Consider the following 22,715-nt stretch of genomic DNA (forward strand, 5'->3'; position numbering starts at 1 on the left):
TAGCCACCATCCCATTGTACTATAATCACTACTACTACTGCTGGGCACTCATCCCTGAGTCATTGGACTAGATGGTGTTTTATCTACTGTACGCACTGCATGTTGGATGTGTGTTAATGGCGTCACAAGTGACAGAGTGAAAGGCCTATCCAGATCACTTAGGTAATAGTTAAATCACTTTCCTGTCATTTGTCACTACTAGTCATCTCCTGACAGGCAATTTATTAGCACGCAATGTATTATAAGTCTTCTTCCAAAGAGGATTGGGCCCAAAGCTGTTAGGGGGGGAAAGATCCCAAATCCTGCTTTCTGATTAATTAAAGAACGTTCGTGTTGTCCCTGTTTGGAATCTAATTAACACAATTAACTTAATTGGGCAAAGTTGAATTAGCATTTTTCATGATCTAAATACATTCCTGTAATTTCATTAGATGGATTGGAGAAGAAATTAAATCCAATTGGTTATTGTTGGAAGCTAGAAGCTGACATTTCAGAAAGGTTACTGGTATTCATTTTCTAACTGGAGGTCATCTAGACTGTATATTTATGCTGATGGCAAGATATACTTTGTTACATGGTCTTTATTAAGTGGGGTAGTTGGCCATTCTGCTCTACAATGATCCATGTCTATCACTTCATCTTCCTACATACTTGTCCTGCTGAAAGTTATATAGATCTTAGATTTCACCAAGAAGTTCAGTGACCATATAATGGCAGAAAAAACGCGGGCTTAGATTTGTTATGCAGGTTTTGGGGAACTCCTAGGAACCTTATTATAAACTCCTAATTTTCTAAATAAACAACCAGAATTGTATTTTTCCTCTTCAGCAGGGTGCCAGCTATAGTGCCTCCCATACACTGCCAGGCACAGTGCCTCCCTCCCCATTCAGAATCAACCTCAAAGATCCTCACAGGCCAAAGTCTCGCAGACATCTCATAGATTTGTAAGTGACATGTGGGATACCCTACTGCCTAGGAAGGCAGCCAGTAGATCAGGACCCAAGGTGGATCTTTGACAGCTCCTGAGTGGATCACAATCCCTAAAAGGGGTTGTGCAAGAATGGAGGAGGGGGGCAAACCCCACCCACTTGGATGGACCTGTAAAGGGAGCCTTACTTACGTGTTTTCCAGCGTTGGCTGCCCGCTCCCTCTCCTCCTGGCCTACGATGCTCCACTGTGCTCCCTCGCTAAAAACATCCGGTTTGACACCACCTGCAGCCGATCACTGTCATAATGTAAGGGGAGCCGGTCACCGCCAGTCAGACCGGATGTTTTCAGCGAGGGAGCCCACATCCTCTTACACAACCCCTTTAAGGTGGGCACATTTCATTGACTTGTCTTTCATGGCTGGTTGTTCTGGATGACAAAGTTAAAACAACAAATTGAAGATCCACAGAAATCTATCTTTTTGGCGCTATCATCTTCACCAATAACTGCATCTGACAACGATCCCAAAAAAATGCAGACACTGTGTTAGTATATGTTCCATACCCATTGGTACTGGGAGTCAGGGTTGGGTGGAGGGCTTCAACAAGATCAGCCCTGACGCGTTTTAACATTTCTTATGCCATTACAAAATCAGTTCATGTCATTTCTGAAATTTGAGGAGATGGCAGAGATTTTGGCTTCCAGCCGCCACCACAAGCGGGAGCCTACTACATACAACTGTATACAGCTCCTCTTAATAGCGACTGTGGCCAGACCAGAAGCTTGTGATTCAACTTAATGACTTTGTGAAAGTAAGTAGGGGAATTTGATGTTTAGAAATGGATTTTGAAGCATTTCAGGCATCAGGTTTTAAATCCATGACATAAAAAGCATGTCATGGGCCAGGAAAAAGCAGTCGGTATGACGTATTTTGTTCACCCTTGCCAGACAAAGAGTTAAAGACGTTTGGAACTTGCTTCCCCGAAACTTCCCCAAGCTGTGACCTCCATGTGCCGAGTCCTAGCTGTGACACTCCACTGATTGAACACACCAGATTGTTTATATACAGGCAGAGAATTCGCAGACCACTTTGGAGAGGGCAGAGAAACGTCAAGAGTCATTTTTTCAGGCCTTTTATAAATAATCTGTCAGAAATGCATCTGATAAACAGCCTTAGGCTCAGGCTGCAGTTTATGTAGAAGAAGAGTCTAAGGCCTGTAGTGGATGAAAATCAAAGGAATTGTCTGCTGTGTGCCGAGGTTAAAACTGCACATGTAGCTAGTTCATGTGATGGAAGCTGTTTCAAAAAGTTGAAAAAACCACAGATTCTTCCTCTTCTAAACTCGTTTCCCCCATGCACTTGCCCTTGGAAAAAAAAAAGGGATTTTCTAACCCCATTAAAACGTTAGAAGTTGCTTTACATGTAAAAAAAAAATAAAATTATGAAAAATTTAAGGGGTTGTCTGACTTATTGCACATTTTCCTCCAAGCCAGCAAGTGGCATTAAAAAATAAGAATGTATACTCTCCACTTTATTTCCACCCTGGCCTCCAGCACAGTACTCCGATCCTCCCCGCTGCTGCGGCCATGTCATTGTTATCTTGGCTGCAGTCATGACCGTGGCCATGTGGCTCGTGAACGGTTGCAGCAGTCACATGGGGTATATGGTCATGTCATCGCTGCAGAATACCAAAGCCAGGCAGGTAGGAGGGGGGGTGAAATGGGCAAAGTATGCTTACTTTTAGTAATTTATGGGAATCTTTGTTAACTTTTAAGCACAGAGCTTTTTTGCACCATTTTCTGACACCATACCAAGGGGATGTGTCCTATTGCACCATGCAGCCAATTACTGGCCATATCTATGAGATGGATAATAGCAGCAGTATGCATAGGTAATGAAGGAACTCTACTGTTTGTAAAGGAAGGTGTCTTGAAATTATTTTTTGTATTATTTGGAACTTCTAAGGGCCCTTTTACATAAGACCATGATTATTCCAGTTGTCAGGAACAAGCGCTCCTACGCTGATGGAGGGTCATTTGACCCGTCCCTTTCATCAGAGGCCTCCATTAACTTAGATTTGGGGGCTGACAGGGGTACTAGCGCATGCGCAGTCCATCCTCAATGAAATTGAATGTCCACCATGCAGCAGAAATAATGTGTTCACTATATATTCTTTTTTAGTCTAATAATTTATAGTATGGAGAGCTGTAATGTATTTTTTCTTCCTTTGTTTCTGCTACTGTTAGAGACGTTAGATTATCTTCATGCAGCTGCTGAACCACCATTGGTTAAACTAAATGAAAGAGCCAGGCAGGCGTGATCACTTTTACACTGCCGGGCCCCCAATCAAAGTGCAGAGGGCGCAGGGGCACAGCATTTGCAGAGAGAGCTTAGCCTCTAGGTGTAACAGCAACACCTCCATTTCTCCTAGACGCTGAAAGATGTTGGGTTTTTCTGTCTAGTGCAATCAGTCTATGGACACTGGACCTATGTACTGGTCTGCAAAAAATAGAAAAATACCCAGACAAAACTAATGTATGTGCACCCCTAAGGTAGTCACCATCAAAAGCACTGACCAGAAGCACAAAACTAGGTCACTAAAGGGCGTAAATGGCAAGTACCCAGAAGACAAAAATGAATATTTGACCTTGAGGCATCAGTTTTGCCACCTCCACAATTTACTTACAGTTAGAAAAGTGGCAGTGTTTTTTTATTTCTTATCTCTGTGATGACATGCTGTACATTGGTCACATGGTTATGGCAGACGAATCCACTCCCCCAATGTATGGCACGTCATCAGGGATGTCCCATTATGTGGGACGGGGTAAACTAATCCCTGCAGACAAGCGTGGTTTTAGCGATGGTAGGTTGTTCCATGTATGTTTTACAACAAAGGGAGGAGAGCAGGGAAGCACATGCAGCATACAGACAAGACTGTACATGAGCAGTTGCACTACGGGAGTTGTAGGTTTCAGCGTCATGCTGAATCAGCTAACACGCCCCACACAAAAAAATTAAAGAAGATAAAATGCACATGTTAAGAATCGTATTTTGGGTGGATTTCTTTTTTTAAGGAGCCAACAATATTAGAAGCAGAAAATGAAAAGTTGGTTTACCTTTGGGAGATGCACATTTAGTGTACTTGTGTTTCCTGACTTGTACACATCCTGGAGGTAGTCACAACTGGTCTAGCAGTGCACTCCCTTCAGTGTCCTGTGACGTCCCCATGCTCCTGCTAGGCCTTCCAGCCTATTTCCTTCTGCTGTATCTCCTAGGGCACCCTTTGGCCTCCTAAAGGGCCAGTTCATGCACCTCCATCTGCTGTAGCCTATGATAACCTTCCTTAGAGCATTTAAGGCATCTTCCCCAGTGGAAGGGTGCCTGGGTAATAAATTCTAGTAGCTCAATTCCTGCAAAGCCATATTTCTGTCCATATACCGACTTCTGCCTGTCCCTGGATCTAACCTATTTGTGCATGATCAGGGCCCTGCTATTTCCCCATGTTGACTTTAATCTTCTTTTCCTGACCCTCTGACTGTTTCTCGGATTTGCACAAAATCTGCCTGCCTGGACCTTGGCATGTCTTTTTCTTGATTCCTCGGTGGTCTGCACTGGTGTCTCTTGACTTCAGTGAGTGACCAGCCACTGAACAGAGACTACTCCAGGATTCAATGCCCTGGTGGTTCCCCTGCTCTAAAGTTTAGATCCCTTTACAGGGTTGAAGATGTGAAAACCAGGGGACTGCCAGGATAAATCCCTTAGGAGTACACCAAGTCAAATCTGTTTATTGACACAGCAGACCCACATCCGTTTCCATAACACTTGTCAGTTATACCCCCTAGCCATTTTGCAGCATGTTTTGCTTGTTATATTTTATCTCTTGTTGATGAACAGTATGACTTTCTGTCATATTCTTCCAACCACCAGCTGCCCACACCTTGCTGCCCTTCTTTTACTTTCAATAAAGAGTTGGGAAATTTTGAGACACTGAGATTGACTCATTATCCGTCAAAAACTTTTCACAAGGAGCTTTGTGTTGGGATTTAAAATTGAAGAGGGGGATTTAGAAAGACCAGAGGCATATCAAGAAAGCTATTTTCAATAGAGTATTTAGCAAGGAATGTGCCATACAGGACCTCATCCTAAATCCTGAACATCTCAGAACAGTGGCTAATGATGTGCATAATTACAGTGACATCAGCCCCATAGCTTTACATCTGTCTCTTATGGGATTTAGGGCCATATAGACTCCCCCTCCACCTCGGAGTTGTGTATGTGGTGACTTCAGTAACACTTGTGAACTATGCTTGTCTTCTACAGCAGTGCAATTGTAAGACTTAGAAAAAAATCTTGGCAATTGTGGACTGTCCTGGTGGTCTGAGCCGCAACTTCTGCTTTCTTTCTCTTTCCCTCCTCCTTCTATTTCTACACTTACTGTTTCCATAATTGATCTTCTTTTCTTCATTAATTGGAACTCTTTAGTTTTACAATTTGGTCATACATCATGTTTAGATGAGTAGAGACCAATGGTTCCATTACCTGAAAAACATATCAAATAATATATTATAACTTAAGTCAATTTACACTGTCAGATAGATTGCCCATATTGAGTGCAGATCATCGATATTGCAAGTTGATTGGTGTTGGATTACTTGCATTTATGTGTAACAATAATCATGTAGGGTTTTTCATACTTACTATCATTTATTCCTTACCTCTCATATGTTTCTCTTGCATGCGACAGGCAGATGCCTGTTTACCCAAGGGAGGTGCTGTCAACCAATAATTACTTTTTTGTTGGCATAAAGTAGGATCAACGACAAACAAGTGAATTATTTTTCATGGTTCAGTCGCTGGATATGTTTATACTAAGTGATGAGTGTGAATGATTGGTTGGGCTACTACTGCCCTGTGTAAATGAGCATTTACTCTACTACTGTACTTTCGTCAACCCTCTGGTTCTTCCATGACATCCTTTCTTATTAGTACTATGTAGCCGAGATGGAAAGTGGACAAAGTATGCTGTATTGAAATACAAGTGGATCGAAGCGTTGTTTCCTCTTCCTTTCACATTTTCCTTTGACTCCGCATTTTGCGGAACGGAATTGCAGACCCATTCATTTCAATGGGGCAATGTGCGGTCCGCAAAATGCGGAACGCAAATTGCCGCTGTACGTGTTTTGCGGATCCGCGAAACACGTTGCGGACGTGTGAATGGAGCCTAATAGTGCCCTCAACTTCCAGGAATAAGCAAAAAAAGACTACTGTAAATACAAGTTTACTGTCAAAAAGTATAAAGGGCTCTGCACACCAGGGCTTACAGTCTTTGGCGGAAGGTTGATGCTGAATTTCAAACTGAATAAACGTCATTGAGACTGAAATGTTGGTTAATTGATTGTAAATAATGTATAATATACAGTTGGAAGAACCCTTTGGAATGATATGGATTTCTGCACAAATTGGTCATAAAATGTGATCTGATCCTCATCTAAGTCATAACAATAGACAATCACAGTCTGCTTAAACTAATAACACACAAATAATTAAATGTTACCATGTTTTTATTGAACACAACATGTAAACATTCACAGTGCAGGTGGAAAAAGTATATGAACCTCTAGACTAATGACCTCTTCAAGAGCTAATTGGAGTGAGGTGTCAGCCAACTGGAGTCCAATCAATGAGATGAGATTGGAGGTGTTGGTTACAGCTGCCCTGCCCTATAAAAGACACACACCAGTTCTGGGTTTGCTTTCCACAAGAAACATTTCCTGATGTGAATCAGGCCTCGCACAAAATAGCTCTCAGAAGACCTACGATTAAGAATTGTTGACTTGCATAAAGCTGGAAAGGGTTATAAAGGTATCTCCAAAAGCCTTGCTGTTCATCAGTCCAAGGTAAGACAAATTGTCTATAAATGGAGAAAGTTCTGCACTGCTGCTACTCTCCCTAGGAGTGGCCATCCTGTAAAGATGACTGCAAGAGCACAGTGCAGACTGCTCAATGAGGTGAAGAAGAATCCTAGAGTATGAGCTAAAGACTTACAAAAGTCTCTGGTATATGCCAACATCCCTGTTAGCAAATCTACGATACGTAAAACACTAAACAAGAATGGATTTCATGGGAGGATACCACAGAGGAAGCCACTGCTGTCCAAAAAAAACATTGCTGCACGTTTTTGCTGCAAGAGTACCTGGATGTTACACAGCAGTACTGGCAAAATATTATGTGGACAGATGAAACCAAAGTTGAGTTGTTTGGAAGAAACACACAACACTATGTGTGGAGAAAAAGAGGCACAGCACACCAACATCAAAACCTCATCCCAACTGTGAAGTATGGTGGTGGGGGCATCATGGTTTCAGGCTGCTGTGCTGCGTCAGGCTCTGCACGGATTGCTATTATCGAAGAAAAAATGAATTCCAAAGTTTATCAAGACATTTTGCAGGAGAACTTAAGGCCATCTGTCCACCAGCTGAAGCTCAACAGAAGATGGGTGTTGCAACAGGACAACGACCCAAAGCATAGAAGTAAATCAACAACAGAATGGCTTAAACAGAAGAAAATACGCCTTCTGGAGTGGCCCAGTCAGAGTTCTGACTTCAACCCGATTGAGATGCTGTGGCATGACCTCAAGAAAGCGATTCACTCCAGACATCCCAAGAATATTGCTGAACTGAAACAGTTCTGTAAAGAGGAATGGTCAAGAATTACTCCTGACCGTTGTGCACGTCTGATCTGCAACTACAGGAAACGTTTGGTTTAAGTTATTGCTGCCAAAAGAGGTTCAACCAGTTATTAAATCCAAGGGTTCACATACGTTTTCCACCTGCACTGTGAATGTTTACATGGTGTGTTTAATAAAAACATGGTAACATTTAATTCTTTGTGTGTTACTAGTTTAAGCAGACTGTGATTGTCTATTGTTGTGACTTAGATGAAGATCAGATCACATTTTATGACCAATTTGTGCAGAAATCCATATCATTCCAAAGGGTTGACATACTTTTTCTTGCAACTGTATCTCTCACGTAGGAACCAGTACTGATATTAGTACTTACCTTGTACATACCGATAGGATATAAGGATAGGTTATAGGGATAGCTTCTCCCCCATCCACTCAGAATAATTGTTTGATCGAGTTGTGGTTAAGCATGGGCACTTCTCTTCATCCGACAGTACCATAGACTGAATGGCGCAGTGGTGCACATTTACTGCTACTTCACTCAAAAGGGGTAACCAAGGAGCCTTGTTTATCATGAACGTTGGGTGTTGCGTCAGTCAGACTCCCATTGATTTAACAATCATATACTATCCACTGGGTAGGGAATAACTTGTTACTGGAATACTACTTTAGGTATACTTGGTTTAAATGTGAATATGGAAAGTATTGTTGATATAAAAGCCAAAAAAGGAAAATCAAGCGATTCATATCTTATTATTATATAGGTTTTATATTTAGGTTGGTGGTTCGCTGATTACAAGTGGCAAATGAGTGCACTGGCATAGATAGACCCACAGAAAATCTATAAATGGTATAGCATATAATATCCCTTTCTCAAAGGGGTTATCCCATAACAAATGTAAAAAATGAAAATCAGACATCATACAGTACATGACAATCTCTTTCAAACAAAGCTAGAACCAGCCCTGTACCTCACATGGATCCAGAAATCTCCGCTCCCTCATTGCTCTGCTAGATTTACATCAAGCTGGCAGCTCGGTGGGCATGTCTTTCTTCAGTTGCTCTCTCCCTATTACAGCTCAGGGGGCGTGTCCATGCTCTCCCTATCACAGCTCAGGGGGCGTGTCCATGCTCTCCCTATCACAGCTCAGGGGGCGTGTCCATGCTCTCCCTATCAGCTCAGGGGGCGTGTCAATGCTCTCCCTATCACAGCTCATGGGGCGTGCCCATTCTCTCCCTATCAGCTCAGGGGGCGTGTCCATGCTCTCCCTATCACAGCTCAGGGGTGTGTCCATGCTCTCCCTATCACAGCTTAGGAGGCAGTTGAAGAATAAAACTGAGCATGTGCGGCCTTATCAGTGAGCAGGACAAAGAAATAAGAAAAACAACAAATAGCAGGTGGCACTATGCAGATACATTTTATTGAATGACTCAGTGACTATGTAAAATTTTTAATTACATGTCATTACAAAAGAATTCAGATCCAGATGCTGGTTTGAAAACTGTAGAATATTTTTTGTGGGACAACCCCTTTAATAGTAGAGATGTAGTACAAAATAGTGGATGTCAAACTTCCTATTGGGTAATATACCAGGCAGTAAGGTTGACAATATTTTGTACTTTATATCTTTTATTAATTAATAAATACCGTATTTAGATTGCATGAGTTTTGAAAGACGGTTATTATACACTTTTTTATTTTAAAATATTCTAGAAAATCTTTTAAATAAACATATCTGGCACTGTATGGTCCAACAGTGATCACAAATAATTTCTGTGCCCAATTTCAAATTTTTTTTCGTGCATATGAGGTCTCCCTTATAATAAACGAATATAGAATTAAATACATTCTTCATATCCTGTACTTCATGCTGTCTTATCCGACCAATAGTTAACTTCTTCCACTGCCCAAGATGTAATGGATCATGTCACAAGCTCTTGTCTCCCTCAATTACCTGCTGCTGTAGCTGAGTGTGGCGTGCAGCGTTACCTAGAGGTGTTAACAATTTAATCCTTATTACCTGGCCTTTGTTCCTTGCCAGAGGGGAGAAGTGATCTGGAACCAGTGGTATCACATACCCAATATTATGTTTCCAGCTCGGATGCTTTCAGTATGTTTTATTTATAATTATGAACCATTCAGATGTGTCCTGAAGCCTTCCTAACATTAGTATGAAACACTGTGCATGTGCCAACCAGGCTCTAGCACTATATCTTAAACTCTAGGTTTAACTAGGTTTGTGGGAAAACAAGCCTAACTTCCATCCATGGATTTGAACCAACAATTTGTATACTCCTATTCCAAAAAAGTCACAGGTAGCCACATATTTCTCTTTTAATATATAAAGTATAATAAGTAATCTGCATGGAAATATACCTGAAGGATATGGTTGCATGTGGCATATATGCTACGGGTTGTTGCCCACAGCCGAATTGTATGTGGAAAATCTACATATTTTAAAAAATCACATCATATACACTGGAAATTTTCTGAAATACAATCTGCGCATAAATTGACCTGCTGTGCAGAGTTTAAATAAACTGCTAAATCTGCGTGGAGATTTTTACATGGAATTCGTTGTGGACTTCACCCTCTTCATTGCAATCCATAGCAAACTTTCTGCAACAAAATACTCCACCCGTGGCCGTAACCGAGTGGATCTGTCCATTACTGATCAAGGAAGTACTGTTTTTTGTGCATTTTCTGCTTTTAGTTTCTTGAGTTAAAGGGATTCTGTCACCTTTTTTTACCCTATAGAGATGCGGACATGCCCGGCTAGATCGCCCCTAGCATGTCCACAATATACCTGTCCCATAGGGCTGTGTCCTCTTATTTTGTTAAAAAAAAAATATTTTAGAGATATGTAAATAAGCCTTGTGAGGTGCCCAAGGGGCTGTACGAACCTTCTTGCAGCCTAGCACAGCCTGCGTACTCCTAATCTCCTCCTTGCTCACAGTTAGATCGCCGTAATCTCGCATTGCGAGAGCTCGCGCATGCGCAGTGCCGGTATTGTGTTCCTTCCCTATGCTGGCATCAGCATCGCGAGATTACCTGAATCTAACTGTGAGCAAGGAGGAGATTCGGAGGACACAGGCGGTGCTGGGCTCCTTCACAGGGGGGTGTGACTGGGCTCCAAGGAGGTTAGTACAGCCCCTTGGGCACCTTACCAGGCTCATTTTCATATCTATAAAATCATTTTTTTAAGCACAAGAAAAGCACACACCCCTATAGGACAAGTATATTGCGGACATGCTAGCGGCGATCTAGCCGTGCATGTCCGCAGCTCTATAACCTAAAATGAGGTGACAGAATCCCTTTAACTCCTCAGTTCAGATATCAAACAGTAATTCCAATTCAAGTTGTTAGTATAACTAGTGCATTACGGTGGAGCAGATGACTAAAATGACAAAACTGCTACCACCGATTGGCTATGGCATTTCGGCTGAGATCAGTGTGTTATTTTACTCTGTTAATATGCTGGATTGCTATTGGGCTAGCAGCAGTGATGGAAAGAAGGCAGCTTGGCAGCATTCAAGCATTTTCATACTACATCTCAGCCTGCATTATTAATCAGATTTTTCGAAACAATAATTTAAATACAGCGGAATTCACCATTAAAAGGTATGCCACAGCCAATATCTTTTGCTCTTACCGCTAATGGTTTGTGTGTAGGTCTGAACAATCGGTGCTGCAGATTGTTTTACAGACTGTATGTATTTTTCCGTCAGACCTTCCTGTTCCCTCACTGTCAGAATGAGCTAGTGAATGTCTGCAGTGAACCCCATCCTGCCTGACTATGAAGAGGGTTTCCAGCAATAAAATGACTCCACCTTCTTCTCCCTCGCTCCTACTAACTGAAAAAATGCCAACTATTAGTTTGTTGATCTTGTCCCTGATTAAGGAGCATTATGAACTCAGAGTGTGTTCTTAGCATACTGTTCAAAAGCTTCAGAACCTTGTAAATCTCTCAGAAGGATGGTGCTTTTCTCCTTATTGCAGTTTGTGGTGGCCATGCCCTGGGCGTATACCTGTGATATACTGCTTCGGAAGTTATAGTCTATATTGTCCTGACCTTCTGCGTTACAACATGGTTTTGTTAACTCATTCGCATGCTTTTATGATGCCTCTTTCTTGGGGCACATGTTTTATCTCCTGGTAATATTTACAAAAATATATATGGTGTAGTTATGTGAATATGAAGTCTCGGACAATATGTTAAAACAGGGTTAAAATTTGTAATGCTTATCTCTGCCCTGGAAACATTGTGTAGCTGTAGTTCAGAATTTTTAACCCCATGCTCTTCATTCTCCTGTTCTAACACTGAGCAATAGACCCTAGGTCAGGAAAGAACATATTAAAAGAACTTCTTCTGTGATAATGGGCCAGATGACCTCTCTCAGAAGATAGAATTCTGGTTGCCCTAACAATAAAGAAAAACAAAAAAACACAACCATGGGTGTCAATAGCCACTTAACGTTTGCACACAATGGTGCGGCTAATATAGAAAATAGACCTCCCAATATTCCAATGTAACTGGACTGTACCTTTGAAGGTACGCTGAAACGCGCGTCGGGGTAACGCCACCCCAGGTATCCAGGTCGCTGTTACACTTGGTGAGTCCTCTTCATTACATCTTCTCTTTTGGCTTACTGTTACATAGGCGGGATAAAGGGTCCAGTGGGTTCACACCGCCGCCTTGGTTGCGGACCGCTGTGTGTAAATCACCTCCTGGTCACTACCCACCACACTTCTGGTAATTGCCATGTTTTTGGGACTCATACTAATTGCATTAATGCTTATTTATTGCTGTGATTCTTTGTCGACACTGTAGAGCTGGGATGGCGCTTGTGCTCCCTACTCCCCTTGTTTTATGGTATATTTATTATCCACTTACTGTGTAATCAATAAAGTATATTATTTTTTTACTATTGGACGTTTATGAGCTTTAGTTTCTTCGTTTTTTCCTTGCCCTAACAATAGTCCAATAACATAAGACCAGAGGAGATTGGTATCTTCTCCCAACAATACTCCCAATGACAGCAAGAAAATCAGAGAGACCTCCAGAAATTGGCGGTGTGGGAACTTTAAAACATAACTTTTACTAATAGTCATTAAAATATTTCAACACCATAACGACATACAACAATTATAGAACACTTGTGTGCAGTGCGCCAACTTTGGTTACAACATTACTAAATAGGTCACTAGGCAGGTTTGGACCATGGGATACAACCTGGGGGAGGAAAAAATCTCATCAATCCAGACGCGATGGGTGGTTGCTTCGGATGTAGCTCGTACAAAGGCCCCTAGGTTGCCATCAGTGCCAGCTCAGGTGCATGATCAGTGTACCGCCAAGCAGAGGATAGTAGTTCTCCAATGTTTCATACATGCAAGGCAGGGTAGCGCTTGCTCTTTTATGCAGAGATGGCAACAGAAACAGCTCTCCCTAAATTGCCCTAGAAGGGGAAGGAGGCTGAGAAAACCCTGCCTACCTATGCAGAGCACCCGCCCGGATACCTGTCCCTAGGCCCGGGCAGAATCCCTAGTGCACCCTAACAATAGTCCCATATACTTCATGAAATATTCTCAGCACTCTCCAACTATGGTGTAAAGTTCATGACAGTTTTTATTTGCATGTAGTCCAGAAGACAGTTAAATAACCTTATTTTTGTATATTTTGCCTGAAATATGCATTTAATTGTATGCAATTCTCAAGGGGTATACCCTTCTTGGACATTAATGGGGTATCCATAGAATATGCCATAAATGTCTATTAGGTCCAAGTCCTTCCTCTCGAACTGTCTCCTGTCAACAGGACCTCATTGCATCGGCAGGGAATGGAGAGATGGCTGCACTTGCATGGCTTTCTCCATTCACTTCAGTAGCGCTTCCAAAATAGTCAAGCGCTCTGATTTGATAATTTTTGGAAGTGCTATTGGAGAGAAACGCATATCCTGTGGATATGCCGTAAATGTCTAAGATAATAACCTTTTAAAGGGACACTACCATAATTTATTTTTTTCCCCCACATATTTAAGGGAACCTGTCACATTGAACATGAGGCCTGAGCTGCAGACAGCATGTTGTAGAGCAGGAGGAGCTGAGCAGATTGATATATAGTATTATGGGAAAAGATTCCGTAAAAGTTGTGTTTCATTCATTTAAATCTCTTCTCATTCTGGGCTTTGAAGTCCAGGAGTTGGTCCTATTAGTGATTGACAGCTTTTCCTCTATGACTGTGTATACAGAGACTATATTACTGTAGGCAAGACTAAATTAAAGAGCAGTTGGCATAAATTATACATAACCGGCTTTATTATCTGCAGTGTCGGACTTGGGTGCCTAGGGCCCACCAGTAAAATGTATTTTGGGGGCCCACCGTACGGATACATTCAAATATTACCTGCTCACACAGCAGTGAGATGCTACCAGATGATTGAATATGCTGCAACATATAGTCCCTGCAGCAACTTTGAGAAGGTAGGTCCTGGGGAGAAAGGGACACTGGCTAGCTTTCCTCTATACCTAGAAGTCATCTCAGCTCTGATCGTGTCCATAATAATACACTGGGGAGTTTCTTCAATAATCTATCAAGTTTTTTATATGAACATAGGCTGGTTGAGGTGCTGTACATTAAATATATGTATGTAGTGCAGTAAGTCTACTGTGTTATGTGCCACTTGTGCAAGGAGTGGGAGACTAGGGGCCCACCTTGCTCAGGGGCCCACCGGGGGATTCACTTGTACTCCTGTGGGCCAGTCCCAAGGCTGATTATCTGCATGTATATGTTAACTAAGAGAGAAGTAAAGTTCGGTGCTTAAAATGTATTCGCCTGCCCTTATTATTATGCTGCTAACCAAAGCAGGTTATTGCAGGCACTTAGTTCCCACAGATTACTGTGAGGCTTTCTATAAAGTAGTTAGACGCCAGTGGTCTGTCATAATCACATGTTCTTCCTTGATAGCAGTGCATTTTCTGGATTAAAACATACAGCTGGGTTTATCCGACTTTTTATTTTAATATAACATTTGCTAAACTTTCTAGTATATTTCTAGTTTATATTTATTTTATATCTATTCAAAAGTGTGCATTGCCAATAAGAGATTGTGAGGAGGCACGAGACTCATTGACGTTGCTCTCGTAGTTTCCCTCCAGCGTAGTACGGAAATGGGATGGAATCATTCCGGGAATCCAGCGCGTCAGTTTTGAGGCTGGATATCTTACAGGACCACACAAAAAAACATAGCTGGTCCTGTTTATCTGTGCAGAGCTTTCAGGCTATGGAACGCCAGACCGGCGCACTAAAATGCACATACGGTACATCTGTTGTGTCCGGCTTGGGCATGAAACAACTCAGCCTAAAAGGGTTTTCAGTATAAATTATATCAGATTTGTGGCCTTTTTGATATGATCTAGTTGCCTACCTTATTATCAGTAGGATACAATGATAGGCACAGTACATTTTTATATTTTCTTTATTCTATGAATATTAAACTGTAGACATGATACGTTTTTTTAATTCGTAGAAGCAGGATTGATTCAATGACAAGAGTAGTTTAGTCCAGGTGCCTTGTGGATTCGGAGGAATTTTAGTTTTCAGAATTATTGAGTAGTTTGATAGTGGATACAATGTACAGTTTGGTTGCCGTTCAGTACATATTTGTTACGCCTAATAACCACATTCTTGGTTTCATCTATAAACTGAAATATGGTATGGACATCTGGCTAACATAGGGTTAACAGATCCACTCTTCTTAGAAGCTGATCTGGCGCCAATGATGAAACTTGGGTGTCCCACCTCACAGACCCAGTGCTTACACCTAAAAGTCTACCCCTCCCTCCATGAAGGTTAATGGGAGATGTTTATCGGGGGTTGATGAAAAGGTTTTCACAAAGCCTGACTAAGTGGCTATGAAATGTTAGGGATTTTGGATGAACTGTTCACTAATGCTGAGTATAGAAAGCCCCTTGACGTTTACTAGTTTAACCCCTTCGTTCTAGACACTCCGAAGGGGGCTCTGAGGCCAAACAAAAGAAGTACTTCCATGTCGCATGTCATGGCTGTGAAGAAAGGGACCTTTACGAGGAGCTTTCATATCCACACACTTCTGTCTTATCTGATCCTCCCCTTGCTCTTAGGGCTTTATGACACAGACTTAGTTCATTCTATTGCACTTTCCATTATATCATTTAACAGAACTTTATGGGAACCTGGTGTGTGTAAGCGCCGAATATTTTCTATGGCGGTAAATCTATATATCACATACTGTATGTGATATACTAGAGATAGTTGTACTATTTATATCTAAAAGAGGTAGGATGCCCTCAAGCTGTCTTTAGGGAATGCACACTCTGGTATTGATTGGTTTTCATCAGAAGTCGGGTAGGCATCTTAGTTTAACAAAAAGAGAGAGCAAATATCCAAAAATATTTTATTAACTGCACCCCTTCTCCTTTGTACTACGATCCATTCCCACTTTTGATGAAAAAAAAGAAACAGGAATGTGGTACAAACATTACAAGGCTTCTCATTTATTTGAAACATTTTAGCACCTTTTTGTTCTAATACAGTTTTTTCTTAGAATACTACATTTTTTATTTATTTTTTCCCTGTCCTATAGAGTAGCCTATGGGAAAGAGGGCAGAAGAGTGCATACACAGAGCACGATGCATAAAAAAAAAACTGCTAAAAACGCTCAACCGCAACATGGGAACATGCAAAAAAAAAAAACTCAGCGTGTAGTGCTGGTCATAATGCACTATAGATTTTAATGTCCACCTGGCTGCATTAAAATGTATATACAATCACTTTATAATACTGTAATAAATAGGAGAGAGGAGCATGCTGTTAGTAGAAGGCTATGCTCACTAATACATGAAAGCACCATTTTATTGTGTTTATTTCCTCCAGAATATGGTTCTTATGGACTTTTACTTGTATGTATATCTATATTACCATGAACTAAATGGGAAATAAAAGACAGAGGAATGAGATTTTTTTTTTTTATGTATCCGTCTCTTCCTGATCATGTAAAGCAGGCATCCTCAAACTGCGGCCCTCCAGCTGTTGCAAAACTACAACTTCCAGCATGCCCAAACAGCCTACAGGTATCAGCCTACAGCAGGGCATTGTGGGAGTTGTAGTTTTACAACAGCTGGAGGGCCGCAGTTTGAGGCTGCCTGATGTAAAGGAATGTTCACATTAAAGGTGTACTCTTTGACTTGAAAAATAATCAGTGCATATATTTACTAGTGCTTTTCTACAATAATATTTAAAAAATAAAATAAAAAATCTGTTCATATGATTACACGATCACACCCTAAGTAAAGACAAATGATTATACTTAACGTGATGTAATTGCTAAGTTAGCAATAAGCATTGCATTTTGTGCAATAATTGTAATCCTGTAGTATGATATAACATGCTTCAAGCTGCTTCTTTTAAAGGGTTAATGAACAGCTGTGTTGCTTCCCTACTGGCCTAAAATTATAAAGTGTGCTAAATGTTTTAATTAGTTATTCCACCCATTTTTGTAACATTTCAGCGCATTATAAAAAAAAAAAAAAAAAAAAAAAAGCATAAACACATTTTGCAAAATTGATATCATGAATATTTAAGACAGCAGAATGTCTGTGTCCCGCAGTACCTGGAGCTGATGCAAAACCTGTCGATCAATGCAGTTTTAATTCCACAGCAGTGATTGATGTGTCAGAACATGCATAGATGTCAGAGGGTCTGTTAGGATACTATGCACTGTGCCCTTCATTATACATGATATTTTACATCTCTGTACTGTCAGACTACTGTCATGACATGCTCCATATGTAATGTTAATTGTAAGTATTGATAATACGAGGAAATGGCTATTATTATATTTAGGACTGATTCTTTACCATTCATGTCCTACAAGTACAACTGTGGTCAGTAAGATCTCTTACAACTCAGTTATGTGTATGGAGGCGTGTGGACGGCTGGTGAAGAGCACAGGAAGAGTAGTTTTATCAAGATCCCACTATCTATTGTATCTGTGATAGTTACACGTCTGCATTGCCCTCCTGGGTGCAATACAATACCCTCAGCCAATGTTTTATGTATCGCAATTTATCACTGCCTACTGTACATATTTAAGTAGAATGTCTACTTTTGTGTGACATATATATAAAAAATAAAAAAGAGAGGCAGCACCGACCGAAAGAGAGGAAAGGCTGGGTGCAAGCTCAAAGGGATAAAGCTTACCCAATATTAACGAATACTAAATAAAGTGGTGTAGCCATTGGGTGAATAAACCACTTTATTTTTTCACTATTTTTTGGAGTGCTGCTCTATTTTGAATTTGTGTATATATATATATATATATATATATATAGATATATATATATATATTAAACACTCAAATCTATATTTCGTGCTCTATAATAAGAATAACTGGCTTTCTAGGCGCCTTGTCAATATATCACATATTGATGGTTTATCTGAGGAGCAGTGGGAAGATGTATTGAGGAATAGGTCTCTGGTCTCAATAAGGGCCTCCAATGGGGTTTCCCAATTTTTCTTATTCATAGGTTGTATCATTCCCCTCTGCTACTTAAAAGGATGGGTCTGAAAGCTACTGATGAATGTTCTAGATGTGGTATGGAACAAGCAGGTCTTTTTCACTTAATGTGGAGATGTCCAAAACTTTTTCGTTCTTGGTCTGGGATAGCGGCTATCATTAGGAAAATGATGGGAGTACAAATTGAAAGAGATCCAGTGGCCTGTATATTAGGAGGCACAATACAGTTTCGGACCTCAAAAATGGATAAGAAGTTAATTTGGAAACTTCTGTTCCAGGCAACACTTATAATAGTTAAAAAATGGATTAAAAAGGACCATCCTTTGGTAGCAGAATAGAAGAGTGGGGTAGAAAATATAATTAAGGTACAGAAGATAATTTACAATAGGGGAAAGAAAGATTGTTTTGATACATTTTGGAATTGTTGGATAAATAATAATGTATAATATTAGGCAGAATTTTTTTTTCTTCTCTCTCTCTCGGGTTTAGGGTGGGCGGTAGGGAAAGGGGGAATGTAAAAATATCTGTTCCTTTTTTATGATATTGTATTATGTGAATCTTGTCATATGAATAAAAATAATACAAAAATATATATCACATTCAATTAAAATGCAATTGATCACTTGCACATGTTGCAAATCATATACTAAATTTTTTTATTCAACTCCTATCACTGAATACAAATCCAGGGATAGAGAATATCAACAACTGCAAGGGCGCTTGTCCATATTCTGTGTCTCTGGAGTTGCATGATCAGCAGCTGTAGTACATGGCTTGCAATATATGGGTTGTCTCCTATGAGCAACATAATAACCATTCATTCTGCAGACATTCCAGTTATTAATTATGAGGACACATTTTCTGGATATATTATGTGGATGAACTTCCTGTTGAGTTTTTTTTTATGAATTTGTCAGGACAAATTGGAGGGACATTTATCAAAACTGCTGTAAATGAACCAATCAGATTCCACCTTTCATATTCTTAAGGAGCTCTGAAAAATGAAAGGTGAAATCTGATTGGTTGCTATGGCAACTAAGACAGCAGTTTTGATACATCTCCCCCATTTTCTTGATGAATTTTGAACACTTTTGGAGGATGTCATATTTTTGGCTGAACTTTTGGCGCTGATATTTTTTTTTATTTTTATAATTTACTGTTTTTAGTATTATAAAAAAAAATTCACCAGCTATTTGTGTATGCTTGCAATTAATTTGATGGTATTTATTAATTGGGAACATTTTAGGATATAAATGTTGTATACATTATAAGAAATTCAGCAATCAATTGCATTAAAATTGTCATTTGAATGTTATATATTGGTATGATGACTAAATAGCCAATTATTATTATTACTGTTATGTTTTTAGTGTACTCAGCCCTGTATATTCAGTGTGCCATAGATTGATAGACAGACGGATAGATAGATAGATAGATAGATAGATAGATAGATAGATAGATAGATAGATAGATAGATAGTATTCTGTGTGATATCATGTATAATTTGCATTGTAAAGTGTTTTACACATGGGAGTGTGATCACCTTCACTACATTACACTAATGACAAATTTTATTTTGCTACGTTTACCAGTTGATTTTCAGTGCATGTTATGTAGATCTCCAGGTCATGGTGTTGGAGCAAAGTACGAAATGCTGTGATTTGTAATGGGAAGCGTCTTTATTGACATGCTGTACAATGCTCCTTGCTGTGGAAATGTGCAGTTAATAAGTCAAACTGATACAGTCGGGTTGTATGCTTCTCACATATTCTTCCCCAAAAGATGCATCCAGTGCATTCCTACTATACAGAGGATTTAAATTATGATCTAAATTGAAAAATACATAAAAATAAGACAACAAAATCAGGAGGATTTATGAAATTAAGTTGAGTTCAGAGATTTTTTCAAGATCTTGGAAAGTTCTAATAATAATGGGTTGGATGTGAAGGACTTTATCAGTGCACATACTGTAGATGCCCTGGTGATTTGTTTTGAAATTTCTTGTAGGTCATTGTCCAGTCTGGTCGTCACCCCACTGTTCTTCAGAAACTCTGCCAGCTCCCCTTCCAGTATTTTAGTGACTCCCGGCTGGTCCGGCTTCTATTTCCCACACTGATCTCCGCCTGCTACAACAACCCTCAGAACAGACTGATTCTGGAACAGGAGTTAAGCTGTCAACTGCTCGCCACTTTTATTCAGGTATGAAGCTACCACCGTGAGCAGAGACCCGGGTGGCTGTGAATGGCTTGTCTGTGGGGAGGGGGGGGGGGGCTGTTTGAAAAAGGGACAGTGTAACATGGAAGGATTGGACCCCTGCAAACCATACTGAAGCTATTGCATTACCCATGTGACGGTGAGTATACAGACTACAGAAATAATAATGACACACAAGTCTTAGCCATAAAACTGCTTAGATATGGACGTGCTATGTCATGTGTTTATGTCCAGCCTGTATTCATTTACTGTAATTCTACCATTAATACACATTATACACGTTTTAGGCTAACCGCGAAGCTGACGTCATTTGGTATACGAGTGAACATAATTAATGCATCTTTCATCATTAACAGATTTCCTTGTTGATTATTTCACTACAAAAACAAAAAATGATCACTTGACTATATAGAAATAATCTTAATCCTCCAACGAAACTATTTTAGATTTTGCACGTGAAAGTTTCCAAAAGTCATCACAAATAGATAAGGTTTAAAGTAACCTGTCACACTGCACAAAGCCTTCGTTTTGCCGTAGGTCATAATTAAATTGGTGAAATTACCATCTTAATATATCATAGATTGTGCAGCGCTTGTCAATAGAAAAATTATGTTGAAAACTGATTTTTGTACAAAGGTCACCATCAGTCCTAATCACTGGTGGTTTATGGATATTATTATTATGCATAACATGGTGCAGGTTAGATTAGTTTTTATTACAATTCATCTATCAGTTAAAATAAAATATCTAATATATATATATATATATATATATTTCTATTAATGTCATGATAGATATATACACACACAGTGTCATTCTTGTAACTATTATATTGTCTATATATTATTTATTATTATATTGACTATATATTATATTGTCTCTTTGGGAAGGATTAAATGTAAAATAAAAATCACATTGGCACTGTCTTGGCACTCTTTGTAATGCTTACCTTTAGAAACAGTTATCTTATTATGACAAGGTATGTATCTTAGGTGCAAACCAAGTTTGAAAAGCTGTATCTCATTCCTTTCCCTAGAAAATGGACTTGTCTGCTCGTATTTAACATGTGATTAACTCTTTGAAACATAATTAACCTGTTTTTCTAATCTCCTCTCCGTGCTATATCTGTCAGACCACAAAGGGTGACCAAAGGCCAAATATAATTAAATTTTCGACAGAGCATTAAGTCTGTAAAACATATGTGTAGAAACACCCTGATATATGAGCAGAAAATGGCAGCGAATTCTAGGAACTGGAATTTGGAGTACGATGTATCAGATAGCAGCTGCTTTCGATATGGGAGAATTGGCTTACTACAATTTTTTTATTTTTTTGCTTTTTTTTATTTTTTTGTAATTAGTAGCAAAGCCATTGAACTACTGAATGTCATTATTTGTTTCATTTCTTTTCCAAGGGGAATGACCAGAGACATTTTGTAACAAGCCTTGCCTGCTGTGTATTTGTGCATGTAATACCTGGTACAGAAAGTGCAATAACACTTTTTGACTTTCTCGTCATGACTTTGTGCACTTCAATTCTGCTGAATAGTTGGGATCTCCAGTGTCTGATAGATGACTCATTTTTAAATGTTTTAATGATGTTAAAATACATTCAATATTAAAATAAATGTCATACTAAAATACACATATAGCTAGCTGACAGAGTGCAGTGTATGTTCCTGCTGGTAGTGCATGAGTTAAGTGCAGACGGGAGCTGTGTAATTCTCCGCTCTGCTCAGTTACTTTCTGGCCTCTAATCTTATAACCTATAAACACGGTGTCACATTTGCTTATTTTTCATTGTACAGAAGAAGCGGGAGCTTGGATGCTTAGTGCTTCATGGTGGCTGCTGCTGGAATAATGAGGACTGCCTCCACCGCTCTCTTCTGCCATGTTAATATACCTACTTTTTTTTTTTTTTTTTTATCAACCAAATTTTGGGCACGTGTTCATTGTTTGGTCACTGTACTAAGTTGTTCTTAAGTGTTTCTTGAATTTTAGATGTGGGTTTGATTAAATGAAAAATGTCCATTAATGGAAGGAAGCTTAGAGTGCCATGGGGGGTTGCTGTTTGGTTAGAGGTTTAAGTCATTCTTGATTTCCAGCGTGCAAACAAAAAGATTATGGTAAAAAAGTCTTTCAGCACTTATAGGAACCAATGGTGCCCAGTTTGCTGTAAATTGAGAATTGTACCAGCGTGTAAGGATTGTAGCTGTTTGCCGCTCTGCTAACCTCTACATTGTCCTATTGTCTTAGGACTGTTTGCAAGGATCAAGTCATCCCGACAGCAAGACGTCTCTGCACAAAGGTAATGAAACCAAGGCTGGGTGATTGC

General features: G+C 39.8%; 1 protein-coding gene across 2 annotated transcripts in view; it reads left to right on the forward strand.

The window, feature by feature from the left end:
• The window catches only part of SCAPER (S-phase cyclin A associated protein in the ER), a 284,324-nt gene that overhangs the window by 255,609 nt on the left and 6,000 nt on the right, over positions 1-22,715 (forward strand). For both annotated transcript variants that reach the window (XM_044279884.1, XM_044279885.1), the window contains exons 29-30: positions 20,175-20,366; positions 22,637-22,688. In XM_044279884.1, the coding sequence (XP_044135819.1) occupies positions 20,175-20,366; positions 22,637-22,688 (244 nt within the window). The remainder of the gene's footprint in view (positions 1-20,174; positions 20,367-22,636; positions 22,689-22,715) is intronic.

The sequence above is a fragment of the Bufo gargarizans genome, chromosome 2, assembly GCF_014858855.1.
Source record: "Bufo gargarizans isolate SCDJY-AF-19 chromosome 2, ASM1485885v1, whole genome shotgun sequence".
NCBI classification, from domain to species: domain Eukaryota; kingdom Metazoa; phylum Chordata; class Amphibia; order Anura; family Bufonidae; genus Bufo; species Bufo gargarizans.